General features: G+C 33.6%; 1 protein-coding gene across 1 annotated transcript; it reads right to left on the minus strand.

Annotated features, from left to right (window-relative positions):
* Nucleotides 1-15,015: 15,015 nt before the first annotated feature.
* Nucleotides 15,016-24,291, minus strand: LOC108478108 (probable disease resistance protein At4g27220). The gene is made up of 7 exons (XM_017780531.1): nucleotides 24,237-24,291; nucleotides 23,986-24,101; nucleotides 18,234-20,432; nucleotides 16,939-17,214; nucleotides 16,493-16,828; nucleotides 15,243-16,076; nucleotides 15,016-15,102 (listed from the first exon to the last, which is right to left on the minus strand). The coding sequence occupies exons 1-7, from the start codon at nucleotides 24,289-24,291 to the stop codon at nucleotides 15,016-15,018; spliced, it is 3,903 nt and encodes a 1,300-aa protein (XP_017636020.1).
* Nucleotides 24,292-24,382: the final 91 nt, after the last annotated feature.

A 24,382-nucleotide genomic window follows, 5' to 3' on the forward strand; every position in this document is an offset into this window, starting at 1 on the left:
ACATGGACAGCCCTACGGGCGTGTTATTTGGCCGTGTGTCCCCTACACCATGAAATTTCTAGTAAGTATGGATGGTAGTAAACACACGGGTAAAGACACGACCGTGTGTCTCAACCGTATGGAGGACACGGCCTAGCACACGAGCGTGTGCATTGGTCGTGTGCTTCCAAATTGGTTGATGACGTCAGAAACAGAATATCAAGGTTTTTGAGCACGGGCTGAGACACGGGTGTGTCATAGCTATGCGAGGGACACGAGCGTGTGCCTAGGCCATGTGAAGTCTACACTTGATTTATGAAAAATTATGAAAAATAAATTGACCACACGGGTAAGCACAAGGGCGTGTGCCTTGGCTGTGTGATTTCATTTGTTCATGCATAATCGGACAGAGAGCTCCACGGGTGAGGGACACGGGCGTGTCCCAAGTCATACAGGCGTGTGCCCTATGCCCACACGGACGTGTGGAGCCTTAAGGTATAAAATTTTCTAAGCTTTTCTTAAGTCCTCAGTTTAGTTTCGAACCGTATCTAATGCATGTTTTGGGCCTCGTAGGCCCATATTAAGGACATTATGAATATGATTTAATCATTTTTAAATTGGGAAGAAGTTTTATGACCCGTTTTCACTGAAAAGTTCTTGTTTGTGTACGGTAATACCCTATGCCTTGTCTCGATCTCGGGTACAGGTAAGGGGTGTTACAAGATAAGTAAGTGATTATGTTACGAGATGGTACATGTATGTACGACAAAACTCATGAGTAGTGAGTTCAATGTATAATGAATATTTGGTAAGAATGTACATGAATATGATTTGCTTGTGAGATATTGATAACCTTGGGATTAATGATCTACATTCATAATAAGAGGATGTACTCTAAGATTTGGTAATGATCATGTGTTAGGCTTACGAGCTTAATTGGGCTGTGACATAATATGATGTATATAAATAACTTGTTAAATAATGTGATAGACTATAATGGGGAAGTTATGATTACCAATCCAATGCCAAGACGTGCAATTAGTGTTTGTAAAATAAAAGAGTAAGCATTATGAATAAGCAAGTGGTAATCATGAGATTTAGTGCAAATTGTAATAATAATATCCTTAGGGAGGGGAAATAGATAAATGAGTGTCAATAGTTGTTTATTAGTTGCATGTGAACTTACTAAGCTTTGAAACTTACTCCCCTTCCTTTTCCCATCTTTATAGGTTAATTTAGCTAGCTCGGGTTAGAGATCGTCGGAGATGTTATCACACTATCAAGCTACCATTTAGGGTATAAGTATTCAAGCACTTGAATTTATGACATGTATAGGGGCTTTGTATTTTGTAATTATGTCATTTCTAATATGACCAAATGTGTTGGCCTATAATGGTTATGGTCCAATTTGTATATAGCCATGAATGATGGCTTATGTTGATTATATGATTATGTATGTGCCTATGTCTTGGAGATGTGGCTTGTGATTGTGTGTATGTGATGGGTTATATTGTTGGTGATGAATGCCTGATGGTTTAAATTGAGGTGTGATGATATGATGACAACTAATGCCTAAATGTGTAACATGGAAGTAAACCTATAAATCTTGATGCATGAGAATTAGTAAGTTTGAGCTTGACTAAGTATGATGTTTTGAGTGTGTATAAATTGACAAGATATTGTCATGATCATGACTTGTTGAATAATGTTTAAGTACTCAAATATGCTATGATATATGCCTTTGAAGTTATGAACGTGTTTGAGCAAATAAGGGTGGCAAATGGCTTGGCAAATAGCCTCAAAGTTGTCTACACAGGTAGACACACGGGCATGTGTGTAGGCCGTGTGTAGTTCGGCCGTGTGTCCCCTACATCTTGTATTTTAGCTTCGAATTAGCCACATGGGCTGAGACACGGTCGTGTGTCTTGGCCGTGAGGGACACGTCCTGGAGACGTAGGCGTGTGCTCTGGCCGTGTGAAGTTTGCACCTAATTATTGGAATTTAATACGCCACATGGCCTAAGGACATGGAAGTACGCCTTGGCCATGTAACCTTATTTTGTGCATGACGTCATAAACAAAGAGCTCCACGGGTAAGGGGCACGGCGTGTCCCAAGCCATACGGGCGTGTGTGACCACACGGCTTACCACACGGGCGTGTGGCCCTATTTCATGATGAATTTTTTTTAAGTTTCCCTAAAGTTTCCAAAGTTCTCGGTTTAGTCCTGAACCACTCCCTATGTATGTTTTGGGCCTCGTAGGCCTGTATAAGGGACAATATGCATATATATGAATGGTTTTAATTTGGACAAAACTTTATGGCCTAGTTGTGTGTAATTGCTTATGTTTAAGTCTGGTAATGCCTCGTACCCTGTCCCGGCATCAGACTCGGGTAAGGGGTGTTACAATTACACTAGATATTATTGGGTGTATTTTTTAAAGGCCAAGTCTGAAGTTGCTGAGGTCTTTTGGAAGTTTAAATCCGCTGTTGAGAATCAAGCTTGTTGCAAGCTGAGAATACTCAGGTTTGATAATGGAATTGAGTACAATTTTGAAAAGTTTCAGAAGTTTTGCGAATATGCTGGGATAAAGCATCAGTTGACTAACACATACACCCCTTACCAAAATAGTGTGTATGAAAGGAAAAATAGAACAATTATGGATATGTTAAGAGGTTTATTAATCCAGAAGAAGCTACCAAACCAGTTGTAGGCTAAAGCTGTGAACACCTCTATTTATCTGCTCAACAGATTGCCAACAAAAGCTGTGAAAGGTATAACACCGTTTGAAGAATGGTTCAGGTTCAAGACATCAGTGTCACACCTGAAGATTTTTGGTTGTTTGTGCTATACTTTCATTCCTGCTTTTAAAAGGAATAACCTGGAAAGAAGAGCTCAACCAAGTATCTTTGTTGGCTACAACAATTGCAAGAAAGGGTATAGGATTTTTAATCCTTTCACTAGTAAAGTGTTTGAAAGCAGAGATATTCAGTGAGGAAGCTTTGTGAAATTGGGAAGCTACAGAAGCTGAGATGGTTGAACAAAGTCAGATTGAGCTGAATGTGTGAACTGATGATGTTCAAAACCAAGATGCTGATTGTTTTGATGATCTACCAGTCAAAGGCACCATTCCTATATCTAAGGTATATGAAAGATGTAATGTTGTCGTATTAGAGCTTGTAAGCTATGAAGAGGCAACAAAAGAAAATGGCTGATCAATAACTAACTCAAGATTTAGGTAAATCACACCATGAATATCATAAGTTAATTAATTCACAACTGGATTTAGAATTAATTCATCTTGGGTCTAGTCCAATGTATCATTCTACTAATGAATACATATGTGTCTCTACTCGTGGAGTTAACTACTTCGATAGCCAAGACTAGCCATCTCCCCAATTGGAATTGTAGATGACATAATTGTAGGGCCCAATTTCAACCCGTGGCCCAGACCAATAAAAAACCAAATACAAACAAAAAACCAAACCCCTAAAAATTAAACCCAAACAAGCCCAATCCCAAAAACTAAACCCTAGTCCAAATTTTCAGCCTAAGAACTTAAAATTTTTCAGCAAAAATGAGAAAACCCTAGGCAAGCCCACGTCAGTGCCCGCATCCACCACGCCACTTTCAATAGTCGAAAAACAATTGTAAAAAAGGCTATAAAAGCCTTCGAAAACGAATGTAAAAGGGCCCTTTCTTTTTTACGAATATACACAAATACTAAGCAGAAATATACAGAAGATCGGAAAAACAAAAGCAATATTTGCTAAAGGTTTCTTTTTTTTTTCTATTTCGTTTTTAGCTTTATTTTTTATATATTTATAAATATTACAAAAAAATTTACCGGCAGCGAGTGGTGGTGGTCGGTGAACGGAGCCTGGCCGGACCATTAGGTTGCAGAGAGAAAATGGGGAGGGGAGTTTTTTTTTTTTTTTGAAAGGGAGTTGAAAATGTTTTTTTAAGATATTTTGGCCTTATATAGGCCCCTCATTTTGGGACTGGCCTCAAATGCCCAAAACGACGTCGTTTTGCCCTTGACCCGTCCGACCCGACCCGCTCCAGCCTAGGATCCTCGTGTTTTTAATTGGAAGGGCTAATTGCACATTTAGCCCTTCCGCTTTTTATAGCTTTGGAATTAAAACTTTCTTTATTTCTGATTTGGCCCTGTGATTTATTTCAATTGCATTTTGGTGTGCGTTTTGGAGGAGAAGGGATTATTTCCCTTTTGGTCCCTCCTTGTTATTCGCGCATGCAAATTGGTCCATCCGCCTTATTTTTATTTCGGATTAGCCCCAAAACTTCCATTTTAAGTTCAATTTAGTCTTTTTTTTTTCATTATTTTTGTTGTTTTTTTAAATTAATTAATTTTAATATTATTATTTTCATTATTTTTTATTATCTTCTAATTTTTTATTATTAGTGTTATTACATGATTATTATATATTACTATTACATTTCTTATTTTATTTTTTATTTTCTTATTGTTTTTACTAATATTATTATTATTATTATTATTCTTACTATTATACATTATTATTATTACCATTACTATTTTTATTATTCTTTTTCTTAAATATTATTATACTATTATTATTTTACTATTATTTTATATACTATAATAGTTCTTTAATATTACTATTATTTTCCGTTATTCTTATTGTTTTTTTAAAACCTTCATATAATGTAGTTTTAAGATTAGGTATGATATTTAATTTGATCACCTTTATATAATATTATTTATATTAAAATTAACTTTGTTTACGTATATTATAAATATCATATTGTTTCATATTTGTATTTTCTTAAAATTTATTTATATACAATTTATTTCTTTTAAAAATCCTATTTTACCATATATTTACCTTTTTTAGACACCTCATCCATTATTATTTTATATATATTATTCTTATTAAGTTTTTTACTTCATGTACATTATTTGCTTAAGATTCGCATGGGCATACACCATTGTTTTTATGTACATAATTGACATTATATTTGTATTTATTTTGGTTTTAAATTGTTTTGTATAGCATTAATTTTAAATTTCAGCTTATAATATTTTTTAAAAATTCATTTATATGATAAACCTTATATTCTATGCATTAATTATTTTATTTTCATTTATTTTGTAACCACTCGCATTTCAAAAAAAAAAAAACCCCTCAACATAAGAAAATATTTCGTGTTTGGGAGTTCGAGAAATCATGCCCTAACGTGCTGGGTTTCAATTTTTTGTTCAACCGAATAACTGAATGTCCTTTTGAAATTTCATCCATGTTTTCTTAAATTAAAGGCAATATTTTGTGTTTGAGAAATTCGGGAGATCGTGCCCAATCGTGCTGGGTTTCAATTTATCGTTTAACCAAATAGCCAAATATCCTTTTGAAATTTCAAATGCATGAGTTTTGGAAATCATGAGATGATCTTGTATCGAGGGTTCGAAGTGTTGTATCCTACCGTGCTGGATATGATATTTTATTCATTCTGAGCGAGAGAATCTCAATATCCAATTCAAGATATCTAAACGTTTTTAAAGGAATTGCGTTTTAAAATCTTTTTTCAAATTTTCAACATTAGGGCGTTAATTGATCAATACGGTACCAATTTTGGGCGTTGCGAGGGTGCTAATCCTTCCTCGCGCGTAACCGACTCCCGACTCCCGAATCTATTTTCTAGTTTTTTGTAGACCAAAAGCGTTGTTTTAATAAACCAAAATGTTTTATTAAAATGATCGATCACAAGGTGACCCGATCACAGCTAAATAAAAAGAATTGGTGGTGACTCCAAACTTTCGTTTTTAAAAGTCGATCCCTGTTTTTCAAACTAAAAATGGTTTCGACAATAATAATTTTTCTCAATATTTGAATCAAATGCTCACTTTGATTCTTTTACAGGATTACGGACTCATTTAGATTATCTACTGAAGTAAGTTGTCTTTCTCGTAATGTAAACGTTCTTTACAATGCCACTTATCTTCAGTTTGAACTTTAGACAATCAATGAGCTAATATTTGCTTGTCACAATTTCTCTATGCATGCAAAATATAAAAGATAGAAAATACAAAAGACATAATAGTGAAATGTGAAATTAACTTATTTATTTATTTATTCATCTTTCAAATAAATAGAAAATATTTACATGTTTACTACAATATGGGCACATTTCCTAACATTGTTATGCTTTAAAACATGCTTATGTATAGAACTTGGTTTAGGTGAGTTTTGAGACTTATAGGTTAGTTTTGGTGCCACAGGCCATATGCCACACATGGTTCCAAGACACGACCACAGCCTGTTACACAACCTGACAACATGGTTGTGCGACAACTTTTGAATAATTACACTTTTGACCTACACGGACTTAGTGGGTTACACGGTTTGTTTGCACGGCCATATGACTCCAACTCCACACGGTCTCAATCTGTTGCACGGTCTGCCCATACGGCCGTGTGTCCCACCCTCACACAGCCTCAGCCTTTCATATTGTTAATGTGTTGTTATGCTCTATAATCCATCTATTGAGAAAGATGGTCTCATTGCTAACCAGGATAGTCCATCGGATGGTAAGTTTGACAAGGATCAATTGATATGTGACTACTGTAGTAAGCCTCGACACGTTAAAGATTTGTGCTGGAAGTTACATTGTTGCCCCACTCGCGGTCATGTAAAAAAAGTTTAATTTTTTTTCCTGTTACTAGATTCTTTTAGTCAACCAAACAAAAGAGATAAACTTTGTAAAACAACATTCATCCCCTCATCTCCTTCCCAATTCATCTTCAAGCCTCCTATTGTTCTTATTCTCCTGCCCAAACCTCACAATCTCAAATATCATACCAACTTGATACCCAACTTTACCAGACCCAAACTACACCATCACTTCATCGTCGAGCACTCACCATTAAACCCACACCCAAAGTCAATTTCTTTTTTTTTTTACAGACATACCTAAACTCTATTTCGCATTTTCTTTTAATAGGGAAAAACTTATCAATGAAGCATTCCTTAGACTTAAGAATTTGAATCCTTTAAAGCCCTGTATTTTACTACCAAAATAGAGCCAAAGATGTTTCTATAAGTAAAGGCTTTCTAATTTGAATCCCTCAAACAACTATTTGATCATGTGCTAGTAGAATTTGGTAGTGATTGATTAAAAAAATTAACTCAAAGGACTCGTTTAGCTCGGTGGGGTTTAAAGAATTAAAATAAATATTTATTCAAAAAATTCAAGAGAAATTGAGGGTTAAATTTCGTTGAATCCCTACAAATTTTTGTTACAATTCAAGAAACATTTGTTTGAATCCCTCAACCAAATTCATATTTAAGCCTTTATGTTATATACATTTTAGTAATTCATATTTTTGTCATTTTATAATAAATTTTATATATTTTCAAGTTTTTAAAACTATATATTTTTAAATTTGGACTAAATTGACAAAATGTGCAATATTGAGTGTTAAATTTGTTGAATTTTTAGAATTACAAACAAACAAACAAAATGTGTAAAGTGTTAAGGGCTACGTTTATTTTTATACCAATCAAAAGATTGTCATATCAACATTTTGTTTAGTGGTCGAGGCATTTTAATGGTGGAGTGACTAAACATGACAATTAATCTAACGATGTGACTAAATTAACAAAAAAATATTCGCTGACCAAAATAGGAACGCACTAAAACTTGGATGACTATCCAAGTAGTTTACCCTTTAAATTTTTTAAAATTATTATTACGAAGAATTTTAAAATTTTAAAATTGATATTTTAGTTATAGTTTAGGGACTAAATTGGTTATTAACCCTTTAAATTAATGTGCTACGTCACCCTCTTAATGGAAGTTAAGAGATGAGTGACAAAATGTCACTCTATTTATATTTATTATTAAATAATATTTTTAGAAATATTTTTAACATATAATATATTTTTCATCCACATTGTGGTGATTTAGGAAATTTTGAGTAGTAGAAGTATAATATTTGTATTAAGGATCGTGTAAATATCTTTTGAAGTTTAAACCTTATTTTGTTTTCAGCTTCTCCTATACCTAATATACCTAATACATCGTATAAAGAAATTCACTTGGATTTATCTTAAAAACATACGTTTGAATTTGTCATGATAATTTTTTTCCGCTTGAATAGTGTTTTTAACATAAATTGACATCAATGTTTTGATTGACATAGTTAACAATATTAACTATTTAGACTAATAACATGATAGCATAAATGGACCAAATTATGTTAAAAACTAAAGTGTATATGTGACACTCCACATTTGACGTGATCGTCAGGTCCGAATGTATGACATCACATTTGTTGCCAAAGTAACTTGAACTAGCTTCTCTTTAAAAAACAACACAAGCATCAAGGATTCATCACATTATACAAACCATTCATATTAATTAAAAACAAGTTCAAGTCATTTTAAACATATTAGAAACATTTTTAATTGAGTTCTAGGTATTTGGAGATGATAATGACCAAGTTCGAGTCTTCAAGGGTCAAAACAAGTCAAAACATGGGAGGGACCTTGTTCTCCCACACTTGTATCCATAGAAGTTTGGACTTAGAAGTCCCTGCAATTGTTCATTTTTAGCTATTAACTTATTTATTCCGATCCATCTAGCTACTTGTACCAGTACAAGTTTGCTAGGACCAAAAACTGACCTCAAAACATATCTAATTTGGCTCAAAACAGTACCATTTCAACTATGAGTATTGTGGAACACCAAATTCCTGTTTTAAACCTCATATTTCTCTATTTAAACATATTCAGACACATGGTTATTATCATGGTCACAATAATTCCAATTTCATATATCAATTTCACCTACAAGGAATGAATGCAACCAATGAAACATAGCAAAATCATTAACTTGAGATTATGCATATCAACATAATCACTTAATCATATCATCAAATGCTTATATGCCTATAGAACATGCTTACATTACAAAATTCAAGCATAGAAGATACCAAGGTACCATAATTAACTCCAAAAACAAGTTTTGGCATTAGGTACATGCCACCTTTACTATAACATCAAAAGGATTATACCATATTTGTTGTGCTAAAAATTGAAACATGGATGCTGTTAATTTTCTCAAATATACGCACGGAAACAAATAAATATGTATGATAAGCAAAAGAGTTTAGTGATGCTAACATAATTTAAAAACAATGTATAAATAAATCAAGTGCATAATTTAACCATTAAAAGCATTTGTAACATACTCCTACCATTAATTGTTTGTCTCATGATCCTTTCATGTAAGTTACTCCATTATTCACCATTCAATTTAGTTTCTAAATGTCAACTTATCATTTTGTCATTTTGCCAACCTATCATTGAAGTTACAAATTCAATGATTAAACACATGTTGAATAATATTTTTATATAAAAATTAAGATTTCTTCATAATTAAGTGTAATGATAATTATACAAAATTTGTTAATATTAAGTTTAGTACTTGTATTGGTATGGTAAGATACTAAACCATGAAGAAATAATATATCCATAAGTAATTATTACATTTTAAATGGTACTTTTATCATTTCTCTATTAAAGAATATTTTGAATTTTATAATTAAAAAGAAAGATATTTTAATGAGAAAAATATGAGCCATTAGATTAAAGTTTTAAAATTAAATTATAACCATTAATGATTTAATAACTAAATAAAATAAATAGATAAATGATGAATACCAAGGAAAGTTGAGAAAATTGGGAAAAATTCATCAATATATTTATATCTATGTAACTCCAAAATGAATAGAAGTGATTGATTAAAATATCTTTCTATTATTTCATTAGAATATATTTAAAGATATAAGTGATTGACTAATTATTTTTTTAAGATTGATTGACCAATTAATTTTATCTTATTAAAATATATTTAAAATTTCATTATAATTATTGAATTTCTCCGAAGAAAACGTCCAAATATATTTAAAATAATAGAATCACTGTCTTAGAAGTAAATTCACCCTGGTCGGTGTAATCGTGTAGTGGACGTCGGCCCCCAAGGTTAACATAATACTTTAATATTCATACACCCAAATAAAGAAGGTGGAACACCTTTTAGACCTCATGTACTCTAAAGCAAGTACTCTATTCTCCCATGAAGAAATCTCTGCAAGTAGATTCCTAAGCCACTCGGCCTCTTTCTCGGCTCAGTCAAGAGTTATAAACTCTGATTCCATTGTGGAACGAGCAATACACGTCTGTTTAGTAAACTTCCAAAAAATAGTTGCTCCATCCAAAGTAATGACATACCCACTTGTAAAGCTAATTTTATCAGTTACCTAGTTTGCATCACAACATCTCTCTAAGACTACAGGGTATTCGACAAATTCCAACTTCCAAGTTATTGTACTTTAATTTCACTCAAGATCGTTTTGGGAAAGCTCAACCTTGATAACTAGCATAGTAAATTGTCGACCACACTCCCCCACTTACTATGTCAATGTCCTCATCAACATGAAACCACACTTTTAGTAACATTGTTGCATTGAGTTGACATTTTAGTCTCAAGTCCATCTTGGGCCTTCAAGGTCTATGGTTATGATTCATTCAACGTGCATCAAGCATAGACTCGAACTTGGTCTATTCTCAATCGTTGGTGTAGTCTTGTTTATGCCCATTCCTCTACCAAACACTCGAACTTAATGTCACAACACATAATCATTAGGTTACAACCTTGAGGAACCCTTAATGGTATGACCCTTTGTCAATTGAATATTACCATGTCTTTGATACTAAAAAACACATCCCTCTAGTTGTGGTTTATGCGCGACACCAACACAAAAGTTCTCAACATGGGAAATTTTGACACATTGGCCATCCTCAACTTAGGCCCTCTCAGCCCCTCTATGGTCACCCAATTGGTGTGACCATCTTGGCCAACCACAACACATGCAGCACCACCGAACTAGGTTTATCTCAATCTCAATTTCAGAATTTAATGCTCATTCATACAAACTCTGGCACGTCACTCCTTTCTCCGCACAATCTCATAAGTTGCCTAAATAAGACATCCCCCACTAGTTCTCTTTTTCAAGCTCTTGGACTCGATAATCCTCCAGTCTACTTTGGTTAAAAACTCGGTGACGCTTGGACTAGCTCCACAAATCTCATGTATTAGTAGCTTATCATGGATAAGGGCATTGTAAGCAGGGGCGAAGCCAGAGGGGCTAGCATGGGCCCCGACCCCCCTAAAATGTAAATTTACTCTTTGGGCCCTTAAAATTTTTTAAAAATTTTAAATTAGTAAAGGTAAAATTGCATTTTGGCCCCTCTAAAAATATAAAAATTTGATTTAATCCTTTACAAATTATAAAGATATAAACTATAAAAAATTAAAATTTTATCCGCCCCCCTAAAAATTTGTTCTAGCTTCGCCCCTGATTGTAAGCCTTATCCCAAATACAATGATCAAGCGATCCGCTCATAGTCCTCCGACCAACTCAAATTCAAAGGTCCTCCAACTAACTCAAACTCAAGAGACCTCTAACCCATCTCAAACTCAAGGGTCCTCAGACCCACTCAATCTTGCTACGCCTTCCAAACCCATCTTGATCGTAATGACCCATTAGCCAACACAAATAGAGCTTGCAACTGCTCCAACATTACTTAGGCACAGTCTTGCACTACTCAGGTGCCCTCAAATGGATTGCCTTAATAGGACACTTCACTTGCTCTAACTATCCTCAAGTGTACTCTACCTCATTGCCTGTAGGAGCCTTCATTGGTTCCAATAGCGGGAAATGGAAATGATTCTCATGTTTAAACAGTAGTATAATTTACTTCTAATTGTTGGAAATATACTACTGTAAAACAAAATTGTTAGTGTTGATAGGAAACCATACTAAGTCTAAATAAATAAAACAATCATTGTGTCGTGGAAGAACCATTGCCTTAGAAGCGAATTCACCTTGATCGGTGTAATCGTGTAGTGGACGTCGCCCCCAAGGTTTACACAGTATTTTAATATTCGTACACCTGAATAAAGAAGGTGGAACACAATTAGTATTGTGCTTATCGAAAGGAATCAAAATCGAAAAAACAAAAGCAATTGGTCGAATCTGATCGAAAAATAAACTAGAAGAAAATCAATGAAATCACACTAGGTTCAATTCCCAAGAAAGATTGGAGGGGTCACAGACGGTCCCGCTTAAAACCCAATCTCCTAGACAGAATTTCCCTCTCGTGTAATTTCGCAAAATAGAATTTAGATAATAGAAAATTGAGAGAAGTTGTTTTTCTCTTGCTGTGTTCTATGAAAAACGAAGAAAATGACCTCCTATTTATACTGTTTTTTGAAGACGCAAAATGGTAAATTTACAGAGTCAATTTCTTAAAAAGTCTCAACAGTCAAATTCTGATTCTATTAAATCGTAACCATTTAGAAGCTAGATTTTGATTTTATCAAATCGTAACCATTTAAAAATATATTTTTTTCAATTTCTTTGCATTACCAACAAATTTCTCTAAACATGAGAATCCAAAAGCTCTTGATGCTGAGAATGATTCAAATGAATGAACATCTCAAGAATAAATGCTCTCATTTATGTTGAATAGAATGAATAGTGCAATCCTCTTACATCAACTATTCATCGACTATGATTAAATGCACAAGATGAAAGTTGGATGGAATTTCATTAGGATTAAATATTTATTCACAAGATCATTTTTAAGGATTTTAAACTCTATTTTTTAGAATTTAAATTATCGTGTAAAAATTGAACCAATTTGCTTTTATTGTACCATGCTTTTAGCTATTGTGAATGTTACTAAATTTCTGAATCCATGGCATTTTGATATCTCTAGAGTTGTCAAATGTTTGAATAACACAAAAGATGACACTAAATTCTTTAATTTTCCGCATCCCAACACTTGTAGAAAACTTCTGCAAGTGATAGTTTGTTTTTCTAGAGATGTGTCAACTCAGGAAGATAATACAAATTTAATTCCTTCAAGAAAGCAAGCGTTCCTGCATTTTCGTTTTCGTCTCTTACACCTTTACATGGAAATAATTCATTGAAGGTTGCCGTTTGCCAAAAGAAAGGTATTCAAGATTTGGTAATGACTAAATGAAACAATCTGAGATAGTAACTCATGTTTCGGGACAATATAACTCTCTTAGTTTGGGACAATATTGCTTGGGGTCTGCTCCATGTCCATGCCATACCTTCATATTGCAATTCCCATCCAAAACCAATTCTTCTAAATTGGGGAATGTTTCCTGAGAAATTAAGAAACATATATATGTTAAATAAAAGCAAATCTTCTAAAGAGAATGATAAAATATGCAACTCTTTTTAGATTGACCTTTTATTTAGTTTCTTTTATGAGATCTTACCTTAGTAACCCAAAATAGGGGTTGTGGAACAGAGATAATGCTTTGGTTCTCCCCTTGTGTTTCTCTAAAGTTGATATACTCCCCAGCAAATGTCTCCACCTTGCTGCATTCACTCACCTGCAATAATTTTAACAATGGCCAATCTGTAGTATGCACCTTGGAGTAGAAACCCTTCAATTTCGGTAGCTTATAAAGTACCAGGTTTCTTATTTTAGGAAACACAAACTTGGTGGTTGATTTGAGCTCAATCGATTCATTTGAGTTGAGTCCATGATCGTCAGCAAGTCCAATTATTTCTTCTACCGATTCGCATTCCAATATTTGCAGAGTTTCTAGTTTTTCAAGTCTTTCCACCATATCAAATGGTAAAACATTCGAAAGTTTGTCACAGTGTTCCACCACAAGGAAGGTTAATTCATGAAATGAACCCATAGTGAGTTTATCGTGCCATATCTTTCTACACTTTCCCATGCCTACAATTCTCAAATCATTCAAGCTAGGAAACGCAACCTGCGGGAATTATTTAAGTTTTTAATGAGGAAAACAAGTTAGAATTCTACTTAGATATGAAAAGTAAAGTTACTAAAAAAAAACAAAAAACAAAAGAAGAATATCACCTTTTGGTTGAAGAGAGTATTGGTCCCTGAGTTTTCTTGATGGCAGAATGTCCTTAGTTTTGGAAGCCTAATGAGATCCAGTCTTCGTAGCTTAGTGAACAAGTAAAGCTGAGGTATCCCTTCTTCTGCTGCAGCTGCTAATCCATCTGTAAAGATTATTTCTTCCATGTTCTCGCAATCGCGAAGGATAAGTGAATCAAGCTGCTCAAAATTTTTGACTAAAAAGGATGGGAATAGATATTCCAAATTGTGGCAATACTTCACATTTAAGATTTGTAAGTTGAGAACATTAGAGGATAAAGCGCTGTCTGGTTTATCAGGCCATAATTTTTTGATGTTAGTTGATGATAGTTCCAAGAGCCGCAACCTGGCACACAAAACCTGCGGACACAACCCTCATTGAATGAATTATGCATGCTTGTGATGATAAATACATACACTCATTGTTTAATGCTGAAGCATATGTTATTAATGTGATTGTTAAATTTCAAGTTCAACCAATAGAAACAAAACAATTTGAAATATCATTAAAAATAATTATTTAATTAATGGTTAGACCTTTTTTCTTATTTTTTAGTTTCTATCTGTAGAAATCATGTACTCTAGTTTCTTATTGTATTATTTAATTTAAGTTTTCATCCAAATAAATTAAAATTTTGAAACACTAAACAAAAGTGAAGAGACTAACCTTATGGTTGAAAAAGGGTGTCTTTTCTCTGCCAACTACCTCTATATCCTCTTGCTCCCCTGTAGATTTCATTGCATACATCTTTGGGCAATCGTATACTGAAATTTTATACAAAGAAGGACATTTCAGGGTAACACTTCCCATACAAAAGCTTGTCAACCTTGAACATGACTCAAGTCTTATCTTCTTAAGCATGGGTAACAAGAGTGTATCCATTTCAGTTTCCTCTGCTCCTTCTTTGATAATCTGCTCCATCATAGGGCATTGTTTCACTTTTATGTCTTCTAGTTGCGCAGGATCTAAAGCCATGGATATGCTAAATATGTATGTCATGGTATTACACTCATAAACTTCTAAAATCTTAAGTTTCTTCAAATCTAAACTTCGTGAATGTTCTCCTTCCATATTTCAATTGACCTGGAAAATTCTGAGAGGACTAAAAACCGGATAGCTTGGAACCCAGCCTACAAAATCCAACAAAGAAACAAGGATTAAAGTTCATAAAGGTTAAAACGAAGCCGACCCAAACCGTATGAAAGAAAGAATGATATTATGGTATAAGCTAGAATAACTAAAGCTAAATTAAAGGAATATACAATAATACCTTTATTGAATACATTTCTTGGATAGTGTTATTAAGGTCACTACACCAAAGTCCATTATCTTTTCCATATTCTACTTTTTGCAGTAATGGTGGATTAGTTAAAACTCCCTTACAAAATATCTCCAATTCAGGGCAACCACTCACTATTAATTCCTCTAAGCCTGGGAATCCAAATGTGTGGTTGCCTGAACAAAAGCTCGTAGGTCGCGGTAGATTCACAAGTTCCAAACTTTTCAACCTGCTGAAAATAATGTCACAAGTTGTTTCACCTTCCTCGGTTGCAACTATTTCCTTCATTGAAATGCAGTTTCTTACCCTCAACTTCTTGAGTTGAGTCATACCTTGGACTGCTAAACATGTATCTAAGTATTTCATTGCATTGCAATTCCCCACATACAATGTGGTGAGATTTTGCAATGATGCTGAGGATGATCCTAAGCAGATCAAATTGCAACAATCGTGAACTTCAAGAGTCTCAAGTTTGGGTAGAATGTGGTCCACTTGTACGTCTTGCTTCCATAAATAATCTTTTAGATTATCAAGAGCTACCAATTTTAAGTTTCTAATTGTTGACAAAGTCCCAACATACATCTCCTCATTACCGGTATCTCCTTCAGTACAAAATAGCTCTTTTATTTCACATTCAGATATAGTAAGATTTTCAAGAGTGCGGAATCTCTCAAGGAAAGAAATCTGGAAATCAACTGATTCAACACCGTTGTAATTCACTTCAAAAGCTTTTATTTCATGAAAAAGGCTGCTTGAGAATTCACCATCACTTATCATTGCAATATAATCACTATCTAATGTCAAATGTCGTAGTTTAGGGATAACCTGAAAACCAATCAAAAAACAATTTAGGAGTCAATATGTTAATCTTCGAATTAATAATTACTAATGATCATGAGAAGAAAAATGCACACAGGAAGAATCGATCTGTTACATAAATGAAACATCATATATTTTTAAAAAAATGCTTAATTAATATCATATTCTCTTCATCAGTAGATTAATTTTTCTAAATAATATTTGAACTTTAATTATCATAAATTTTGTGTTAATTAATTAAATAAAAATAACCAATAATAATAGTAAATTAAGATTGATGTTTAGAGTTTAAAATAAAATTTTAGATTTTAGAGTTAATGGTTGGATTTATAATTTATGGATTAGGGTCGGGAATTAGAGTAAAATCAAATTTACATTTTAGAATAATTTAATATATAGAGTGGGAGTGAGAGGATTCATACCTTTTCAACCAAGAAAAGTGGTGGATGGATTGGGGAGTCAAGTTCTACATTATTAGTGTTCAGCTGTGTACCAAAGATCCTCATTTCCCCACACTCAGCTACTTCCAACTCGTTTAACATTGGCCACTTTGCGGTATGCTTACCCGGGTAAAAACATTTCAATCCCGGTAGATTCGAAAGTATAAGGGTGCAAAGTTGATCAAACTTGAAATTGGCAACCGCTTCTGAATCTGATCTTTCCTCTAATTTGGAAACAATCTCCTCCACTCCACAACTAGATATTGCAAGATAATTAAGTTGCGGTAGGTCTTTGGCTATTGAGGCTGGAAATACATTCTTCAAACTTCGGCAATCCAAAACAGATATTGTAGAGATTTTTTTTAAACGAAAAAATTCCTTTGGGATCATTTTTCCAAACAAATATATTTCAACTTTGGTAATGTTACCATTTGCAAAACTCTTAGTTGTAAAGCGGTTTCTTTTTCTTCATGCATGATTTCAAATACGTGTTCTAAGGAACCACAAGTCTTTACGGTTAGATGGTGCAGCCTTTGAAATGTTGTGAGTATATTAGACGGAAAAATGGTTAACAACTTATCACATCCTACAACACTCAATTGTTGTAGTTTGGGAAATGAATTTGGTGGAAGTGGGTTCCGCCATAACATCTTCATCTTACTCAAGTCGGAAATACTCATTTCCTCCAAACTGGGAAATGCAACCTGCACTTATGCCAATATAATGAAATTAAAAGTTGGTTTAATTTATTGTCAAACAATGAGAAAATGAGTAAACCAAAAAACTAAGAATTAACCCACCTTATTATCAAACAGATCACCTTGACTAGAGATTCGTTGGTTCCCTTCCATAGTATTTCTACATATGAAACCGTCGAATTTTGGCCAGTTGTATATCGTCATTGACTTCATGAATGAAAATTCAAAACTTTATTTTGGGAGTTGGAGCAAAATCCACTCAGATGCGGAAGATCTTTTAGCTCTAAGAACTTTAACTGAGGAAATAATGATAAAGTCGTAGTAGCCTGAGTTTCTTCTTCTATATCCTCCGAAAATATTATCTCTCTTAAGCAATTGCATGCAGTTATCTCAAAGTATTTGAGATGAACTAGATATTTAGCCATAGAAAATGATAACAGGTATTTTATGTTTCCACAACCCTCGATTTTCAACGTAGTTAACTTCTCATGAGTGCAAAAAGATGCATTTTACAACTGGTTGTGCCATACTCTTGTAATATTAAGTGATGACAACCACAATTTCTCCAAGGAACGGAACGATATCTACAACACATAATTAAATCTACTTTTAAATAAATATTGTAAAATATATATATATATATAATTCTAAAGAAATATTTACTTTATAATTCTATTTTTGCAAATACCAAATATAATAAAAATTATCCGTTTGAAATTTCTAATGGTGATATACTTCCAATTGCAAAACATGACATATATTTTCTAAAAACTAAAATTTATTTATGAGAATATTTAAAAAACATACTTATTGAATACATAATACAAAAAAGCTAATAACTCAAAAAAACCAAAAATAGTGTCTGCCAACCAATAAACAGTGTCGTATTGTAGAAAAATTCTAGTAAATATAAAATATGATCAGAAAAACGAGAAAAAAAAACACCACAAGAGCAATATTGCATGATTCAGCAAAGGAAAGAAAGCCCCGAAAGAAAAACTAGAAAGATATTGAATTATACATACCTTTTCTCCGAAAAGTGGCAATTCACGTTGAGGCAATGAGGTACCATCGATTTTGTCTTGACAGCAAAAGCTTACGAGTTGAGGAAGACCCTCCAATGTCAAGGACTGCAAATGAGGAAATTCATTTCTAGCATTAATGATAGATTCAATATCCAAACCATTTTGGATATGCAGATTCTGCAAATGTGATAGCCTTTCCTCATCTGTTACCTCCTCCAGTGCATTAATCTTCACACCTTTCAGTTTATCCAATTGTAAATCTAGAGTTCTCTTTACCAACTTCTTAATTCCATGATCAAAATCATCAATGCTTGTGTTTAGCCTGAGTTTTAAGGTTCTTGAATATTGATAGTTGCGAAACCGCACCCATTCCTTTCCTATGCAAATCTTGTATCTTTCCAACTTTTGTAACTTCTGAAAGAAGTCCTCTGGGGCAGCCTTGGCGTCCGGAATTTCAACTTCTAAAGTGGACAAATGAGACAGTGTGTTCAGTTCAGCAAGACTAGCATTGGGTTGTCCCCATTGAATACAAGTGCCACCCATATATAATTCTTCTAATTTTGACAAACTTGGCAACACGTTAGCTGAAATTGTTTTGAGTTTAGTACAACCACTCACATCTAACAACTTTAGCTTCAACAATTGCCCAATTTCCTTGGGTACAATTTTGATATCAGATCCAGCAAGGCTAAGCACATTTAAGTTCTTGAGTGCCCCAATAATGGTTAGGTTATCTCCCAAATTGCAGTGATCTAGGCACAATGTACTGAGGCTAGTTAGGAGACCAATTGATGAAGGTAAAGAAGAAAAATGCATGCAAGTCAAACCTAAGACTTTAAGATTTTTTGCTTCCTTGAAGAAGTTATCCGGCAACGTCAAGGAGAGATCCTTACTAAACAAAAGGAAGAGAAAAAGCTGCGGACAATTCAACTGGTCAGGAAGCTTGTTGATACTAGGATCCCGCAAAATAATCTCGTTGCACTCTTTCATTGACTCTCCATTTGGCCAATCTGCTACAACATCCTCATCCTCATCCTTATCTACCTCTGTTAAAGCAAGCACTTGATTGTCCTTTGAAGCGATTGATTTGGCCACACTATAAGTAAGATCATGCACATCGAAGTACTCCTCATTGGTACTTTTACTATCACGCAACAAACAAGATTCTTTGAGGGTACGCATCATTTTTAACAGCCTATCTCGTTCTGCTTTCATGCTGTTGACTCCTTTAATTAGACCCAAACCACGAGCATATCTCAACAAGTCTTCAATCCTAGTGTCACGACGCAGTAAACTGCAAAGCAGGAAAATCTGCTTGAGGTCTTCACTTGATAAATGATTGATACTCAACTTAATATTCGAATGTACCTCAGCCGATATCTCACTCGAGCTATGTTCCAAGCAAGGCCTCTGTAATTGTTGTAAAGCATCCCTCCAACCAAATAAACTTTCATTTCGCAACGCCCTTGCAACTGTTGCAAGGGCAAGTGGTAATCTTGCACATTTCTTGACTACCTCAATTGCTGTAGATCGCAGCTCCTCATCACTTTCAACACTGTTCCCTGTCATCTTCTTGAAGAACTCCCAAGCTTCTTCCTCATCTAAATTATCAACTGCAAAGGTCTTTGTAGCACCCATCTCATTGCTTACAACATTTCGACTTCTTGAGGTCAACAGTATTTTGCATCCTTTGTGTTGACTTCCAAATGGAATTCCGACTTCCTTTAGATCCAGTTTCTTCCAAAGATCATCCACAATAATAAGAACATTTTTCTCATTCCTTAACCTTCCATACAATTTACGGACTCTTACAACCGGACTGTTTTCTTCAAGCTTCAAACCCAATGAGTATGCTATTTGGTCTTGGATTTCCTTAATGTCAGGAATTCGAGATACAGTTGCTCTAACTACTGAATTGAATAACTTAACCCCATGGAGTTGTCTCTCAACTTCTTTGACCAGCCATGTTTTGCCCACACCAGCCATCCCGTACACTCCAATCATGCTTGTTGTTGCATCTTTCAGTAACTCCATGATATCATTGAAAACCTCCTCTCTTGATTGAAAGGTCTCAAAGTCTGTATGGATTATGGGTTCAGCAACATAAGGGCATCCCACGCGCTCAAAACGGGCATCTTCGATAAGCTTTTTAAAATTGGCAGCATCTTCTTCTGCTTTCTTGCTAAGCTGGTAGCGAGACTTGATGTTGGGACACAAGTCAAAGAAGCACTTTGTAACACCCCTAACCCGTATCCGCTGCCAGAACAGGGTTTCGGAGCATTACTACCATTTGCAGATCACTTAAAAAATTAAAATACTTACCGATTCAATGCATCATATAAAATAAATATATTACCATTCAATCAACAGTTTGGCACTTGTATAAGCATCAAACAACAACATTGTTAGTATACTTGCACATATCTCATATAAATTCAACATTGATATATCTATTTTCTCGACATGTCGCACTTGAGTTTAATAATAGTCTCAATTACATAATTTCCTTGTATCAACATATCAAAGATAATCATATATGTAGATGTCATGAAACATATCATGCTCTTACCGTTTCTTCACAAACATATACCATTCATTTCATTATATCAATATTTTATGCTCCATCATTTCCATATATTTTATGTATATTTATTCTGGTAACAGCTTATATCAAACTTAACATAAATTATAATCCATGTACTTATACTTATTTCGTTTATCCATTTTCATAATTATTTCATATAACGCTTTTGTACATATATTTCCATATGACCAGTTCTTGTAAACATTTCACACAACCATTTCATATAACCATTCGTCATCTGATACATTTTACCTGAATATCAATTGTTCAACAGATGTTATAGCGTCTACCATCCACGGTCTTATTTATCTTTGACGTGATGCCATAGTGTCTTTCAACTATGGTCTTACTCATTTTCTGTCATGTTGCCATGGTATCTTTCAACCATGGTCTTACACATCTCATATCAGGTTGCCATGGTATCTTTCAACCATGGTCTTACACATTTCATATCAGGTTGCCATGGTAACTTTCAACCATGGTCTTACACACAGGTTGCCATGGTATCTTTCAATCATGGTCTTACACATTTCATATCGAGAGCACACTCGCGAACCTCATCCTTACAAAGGGATTACCGGTCAAGCTAAATCCAGAATATAAACTCATAGAGTATTGTCGGGATTACCGTCTAGGCTAAATCCCAGAACGACAATTACTCTAATGAGCTTGGATCCAATTACCAGTCGAGCTAAATTCAGACCCTAATTCGGATTACCCGTCCGGCTAAATCCTTTTACACATATTCTTCGGAGGGCTATATCAGATAGGATCACCCGTCCTGCTAGATCCTTTTACCGTCAATTCCTTTTCAGAGATCCATCGAATTTTCCTTTCATTCAACCGAGATTTCTTCTCCTTTTATCAAATTTATCAATGTTTCATAAATTTTCATACAATGAACATTCAAATCATATTCACATAAGTAACATACAATCTCAAGCATTTAAGAATATAATTCAAGTTACACGAACTTACCTTATTGCTTGTTTGTGTTTATAATTTCATTAATCTGATATCTTTTCTTTTCCACGATCAAGTCTCATATTTGAGTCGTCCGGATCTTTATAAATAAATTTGATCATCATTTTCATTCATTTCATATTCTAATGCATTTAATTAATGCTCTAGGTAAAATTACCATTTTGCCCCTAAACTTTTAATTAATGACGATTTCGTCCTTAGGGTCAGGAAAATAAAATTCTTGCAATTTAATCCTTATTTCCAGCTATTATTCTCATATATATTGATAACAGTCCATGAATTCTATAAAAAATTAGAATTTTCCATAATTTCAACACTTTTCAATTTAATCCCTAAAACATGTTTTCCCCCGATCTTGAACTAAATTAATAATTTTATTCAATTTTGTAATTTAAATAATAAAATTATCCATGTCATGCAATTTGGTCATTTCTGACATTTTTACAAAATTGCCCATAAAGTTTTATTTTTATTCAATTTAGTCCCTGAGCCTAAAATATGCAAATTAGCCATGCTAGATGAATATTCATACATATTTTTCCTCCTCCTCTCCATTCCACATCCTTAATGTAGATAACACACTTGTAAGTAACATTATCCATAATTTTTATTATTTACTTTTATGAATATTCAAGCTGTCCATCTATGTCATAGTCACTAAATTATTTATATCTGGATCTCTAGAACTCTAAATTAAGATCCGATAATTTTACCTGAAACTAGACTCATATATCTTCTTACCATAAAATTTTCATAATTTTTGGTTCATTCAATAAGTATAGTTTATTCTTTAAAGTTACCCCTATTCTGCTGTCTGACAGTTCTGACGCCTCTTCACCAAAAATTAATTATCTCCTCATACAGGATTCAAATGATGTTCTTGTTTGTCTCTATTAAAAATAGACTCATTCAGAATTTTATAAATATAAATTTAATCCCCTAATTATTTTTATTCAATTTTTTATGATTTTTCAAAGTCAGAACAGGGGAACCCGAATTCATTCTGACCTTGGCTCACAAAATTCATTATATCTCAAAATTTACAAATCCATTGCTTACACTATTTCTTCTATGAGAACCTATACTCAATAAGATTTAATTCCATATCCTTTCATCTTCTAATTCGATTTCTACAATTTATGGTGATTTTTCAAAGTTAGTCTACTGCTGCTGTCCAAACTGTTTTTGTGCAAGCTATTAATTACCATGTTATAACACCCTTATTTTCTTTGTCTACACCATTTCTCATCACTTTCTCTTATTTTCTCTTCACTAACATATCAAAAACATAGGACCTTATGTAAGAAAACTCTGCTATAACATTATTTCCATGCTTTGTCAATAATAACAAACTTAAAAACATATTGAAATCTTGATATACTTACCTTGTTCTATTGATACTAATCTTTAATTTGATTTTCTCTCTCCTCCAGCTTCTATTTCTTGAATCCAACTTGATATTCTAACTCCCCATGCTCTCCTTAACATTTTTGTCTCTTGGTAGCTATGGAAATTCATTTGATTTTTGGGTGAAAATGGTGAATTTTTGGTAAAAGGACCAAATTGTAAAGAAAGCAAAACTTTCTTTCTTCCTCCCTTTCTCTCACGTTAGTGCATGGGAAAATATGGATGAGAATTTCTCATCTTTCTTTCTTTATATACTAATAAAATAATAATAAAATATCTTATTAAAGTATTAATAAAATAATATTTATCTAATTAAATAATTATAAAATATCAAAATATCTCTAGCATCATTATTACTTTCTAGATTTCTCTCTCTTCCAATTGACCATTTTGCCCTTCATTATCTTTTAAAATTCCATCCTTGAGTCATCATTTAATTTGGTAAAATTGCAATTTAGTCCCTCATAGTTCTTCATCTATTCAATTTGGTCCTAATTCATCCATTTTCCTTAGTTTCTAGATCATTCCACTCTTAAATTATTTACACTATTGGTCCTTCAACTTTTCATATTTACACTTTAACCCTCAAATTATGAATATTTACTCTTGTGCAACAAAACTTTTCTCACTTTTACAATTTAGTCCTTTCTTGAATTAATATATCATAATATACTTCTCAATATTGACATAACTCAAAATTTCCTTTTTTGTCACTTTATTTCCTTATTTTACTATATCAAGGATAATATCTTACTGTAAAAATTTTCAGGGTATTACACACTTGGTCTTTGCTTTGACTTCAAGATCGTTCACTTTCTTTGCCTCTTCAGTGAAGCCCTCATCCACTTTGTGGCGCCATTCCTGGACTTCGGTTTTAATATTCTCCAAGTTCCCTAGTGCAAAATCAACATCTTCCTACACACTTCTTCTTTTTGTCAGCAACTTGTTTTTTTCCCCCTCGAACTCGTCAACAAATTTCTGGTAGAAGATTACATATCTAATATGACATATAGCTTGGCGGAAGATACCTTTCGCAGCAGCGGTTGCCACCTCGTGAGCAGCACCAGTACACATTGTATCCATTTTTTTTTTTTTTGGCTTTGGGGTTACAGATGACAGTCAGAAAGAGTAAGAAAGAAAATAGCAAAAAGAAAGAAGGAAGCAAGAAGAAAAA

This window comes from Gossypium arboreum, chromosome 11, assembly GCF_025698485.1.
Source record: "Gossypium arboreum isolate Shixiya-1 chromosome 11, ASM2569848v2, whole genome shotgun sequence".
Classification (NCBI taxonomy): domain Eukaryota; kingdom Viridiplantae; phylum Streptophyta; class Magnoliopsida; order Malvales; family Malvaceae; genus Gossypium; species Gossypium arboreum.

Bases quoted from the DNA above. Each gene is read 5' to 3' on its own strand.
- LOC108478108 (XM_017780531.1), bottom strand. From the start codon at position 24,291: ATGGATACAATGTGTACTGGTGCTGCTCACGAGGTGGCAACCGCTGCT. The intron at 24,102-24,236 runs GTATCTTCCGCC...ATTTTGCACTAG, and splicing joins GGCAACCGCTGCTGCGAAAG to GGAACTTGGAGAATATTAAA. The intron at 20,433-23,985 runs GTAATACCCTGA...CCCAACATCAAG, and splicing joins TCAAAGCAAAGACCAAGTGT to TCTCGCTACCAGCTTAGCAA.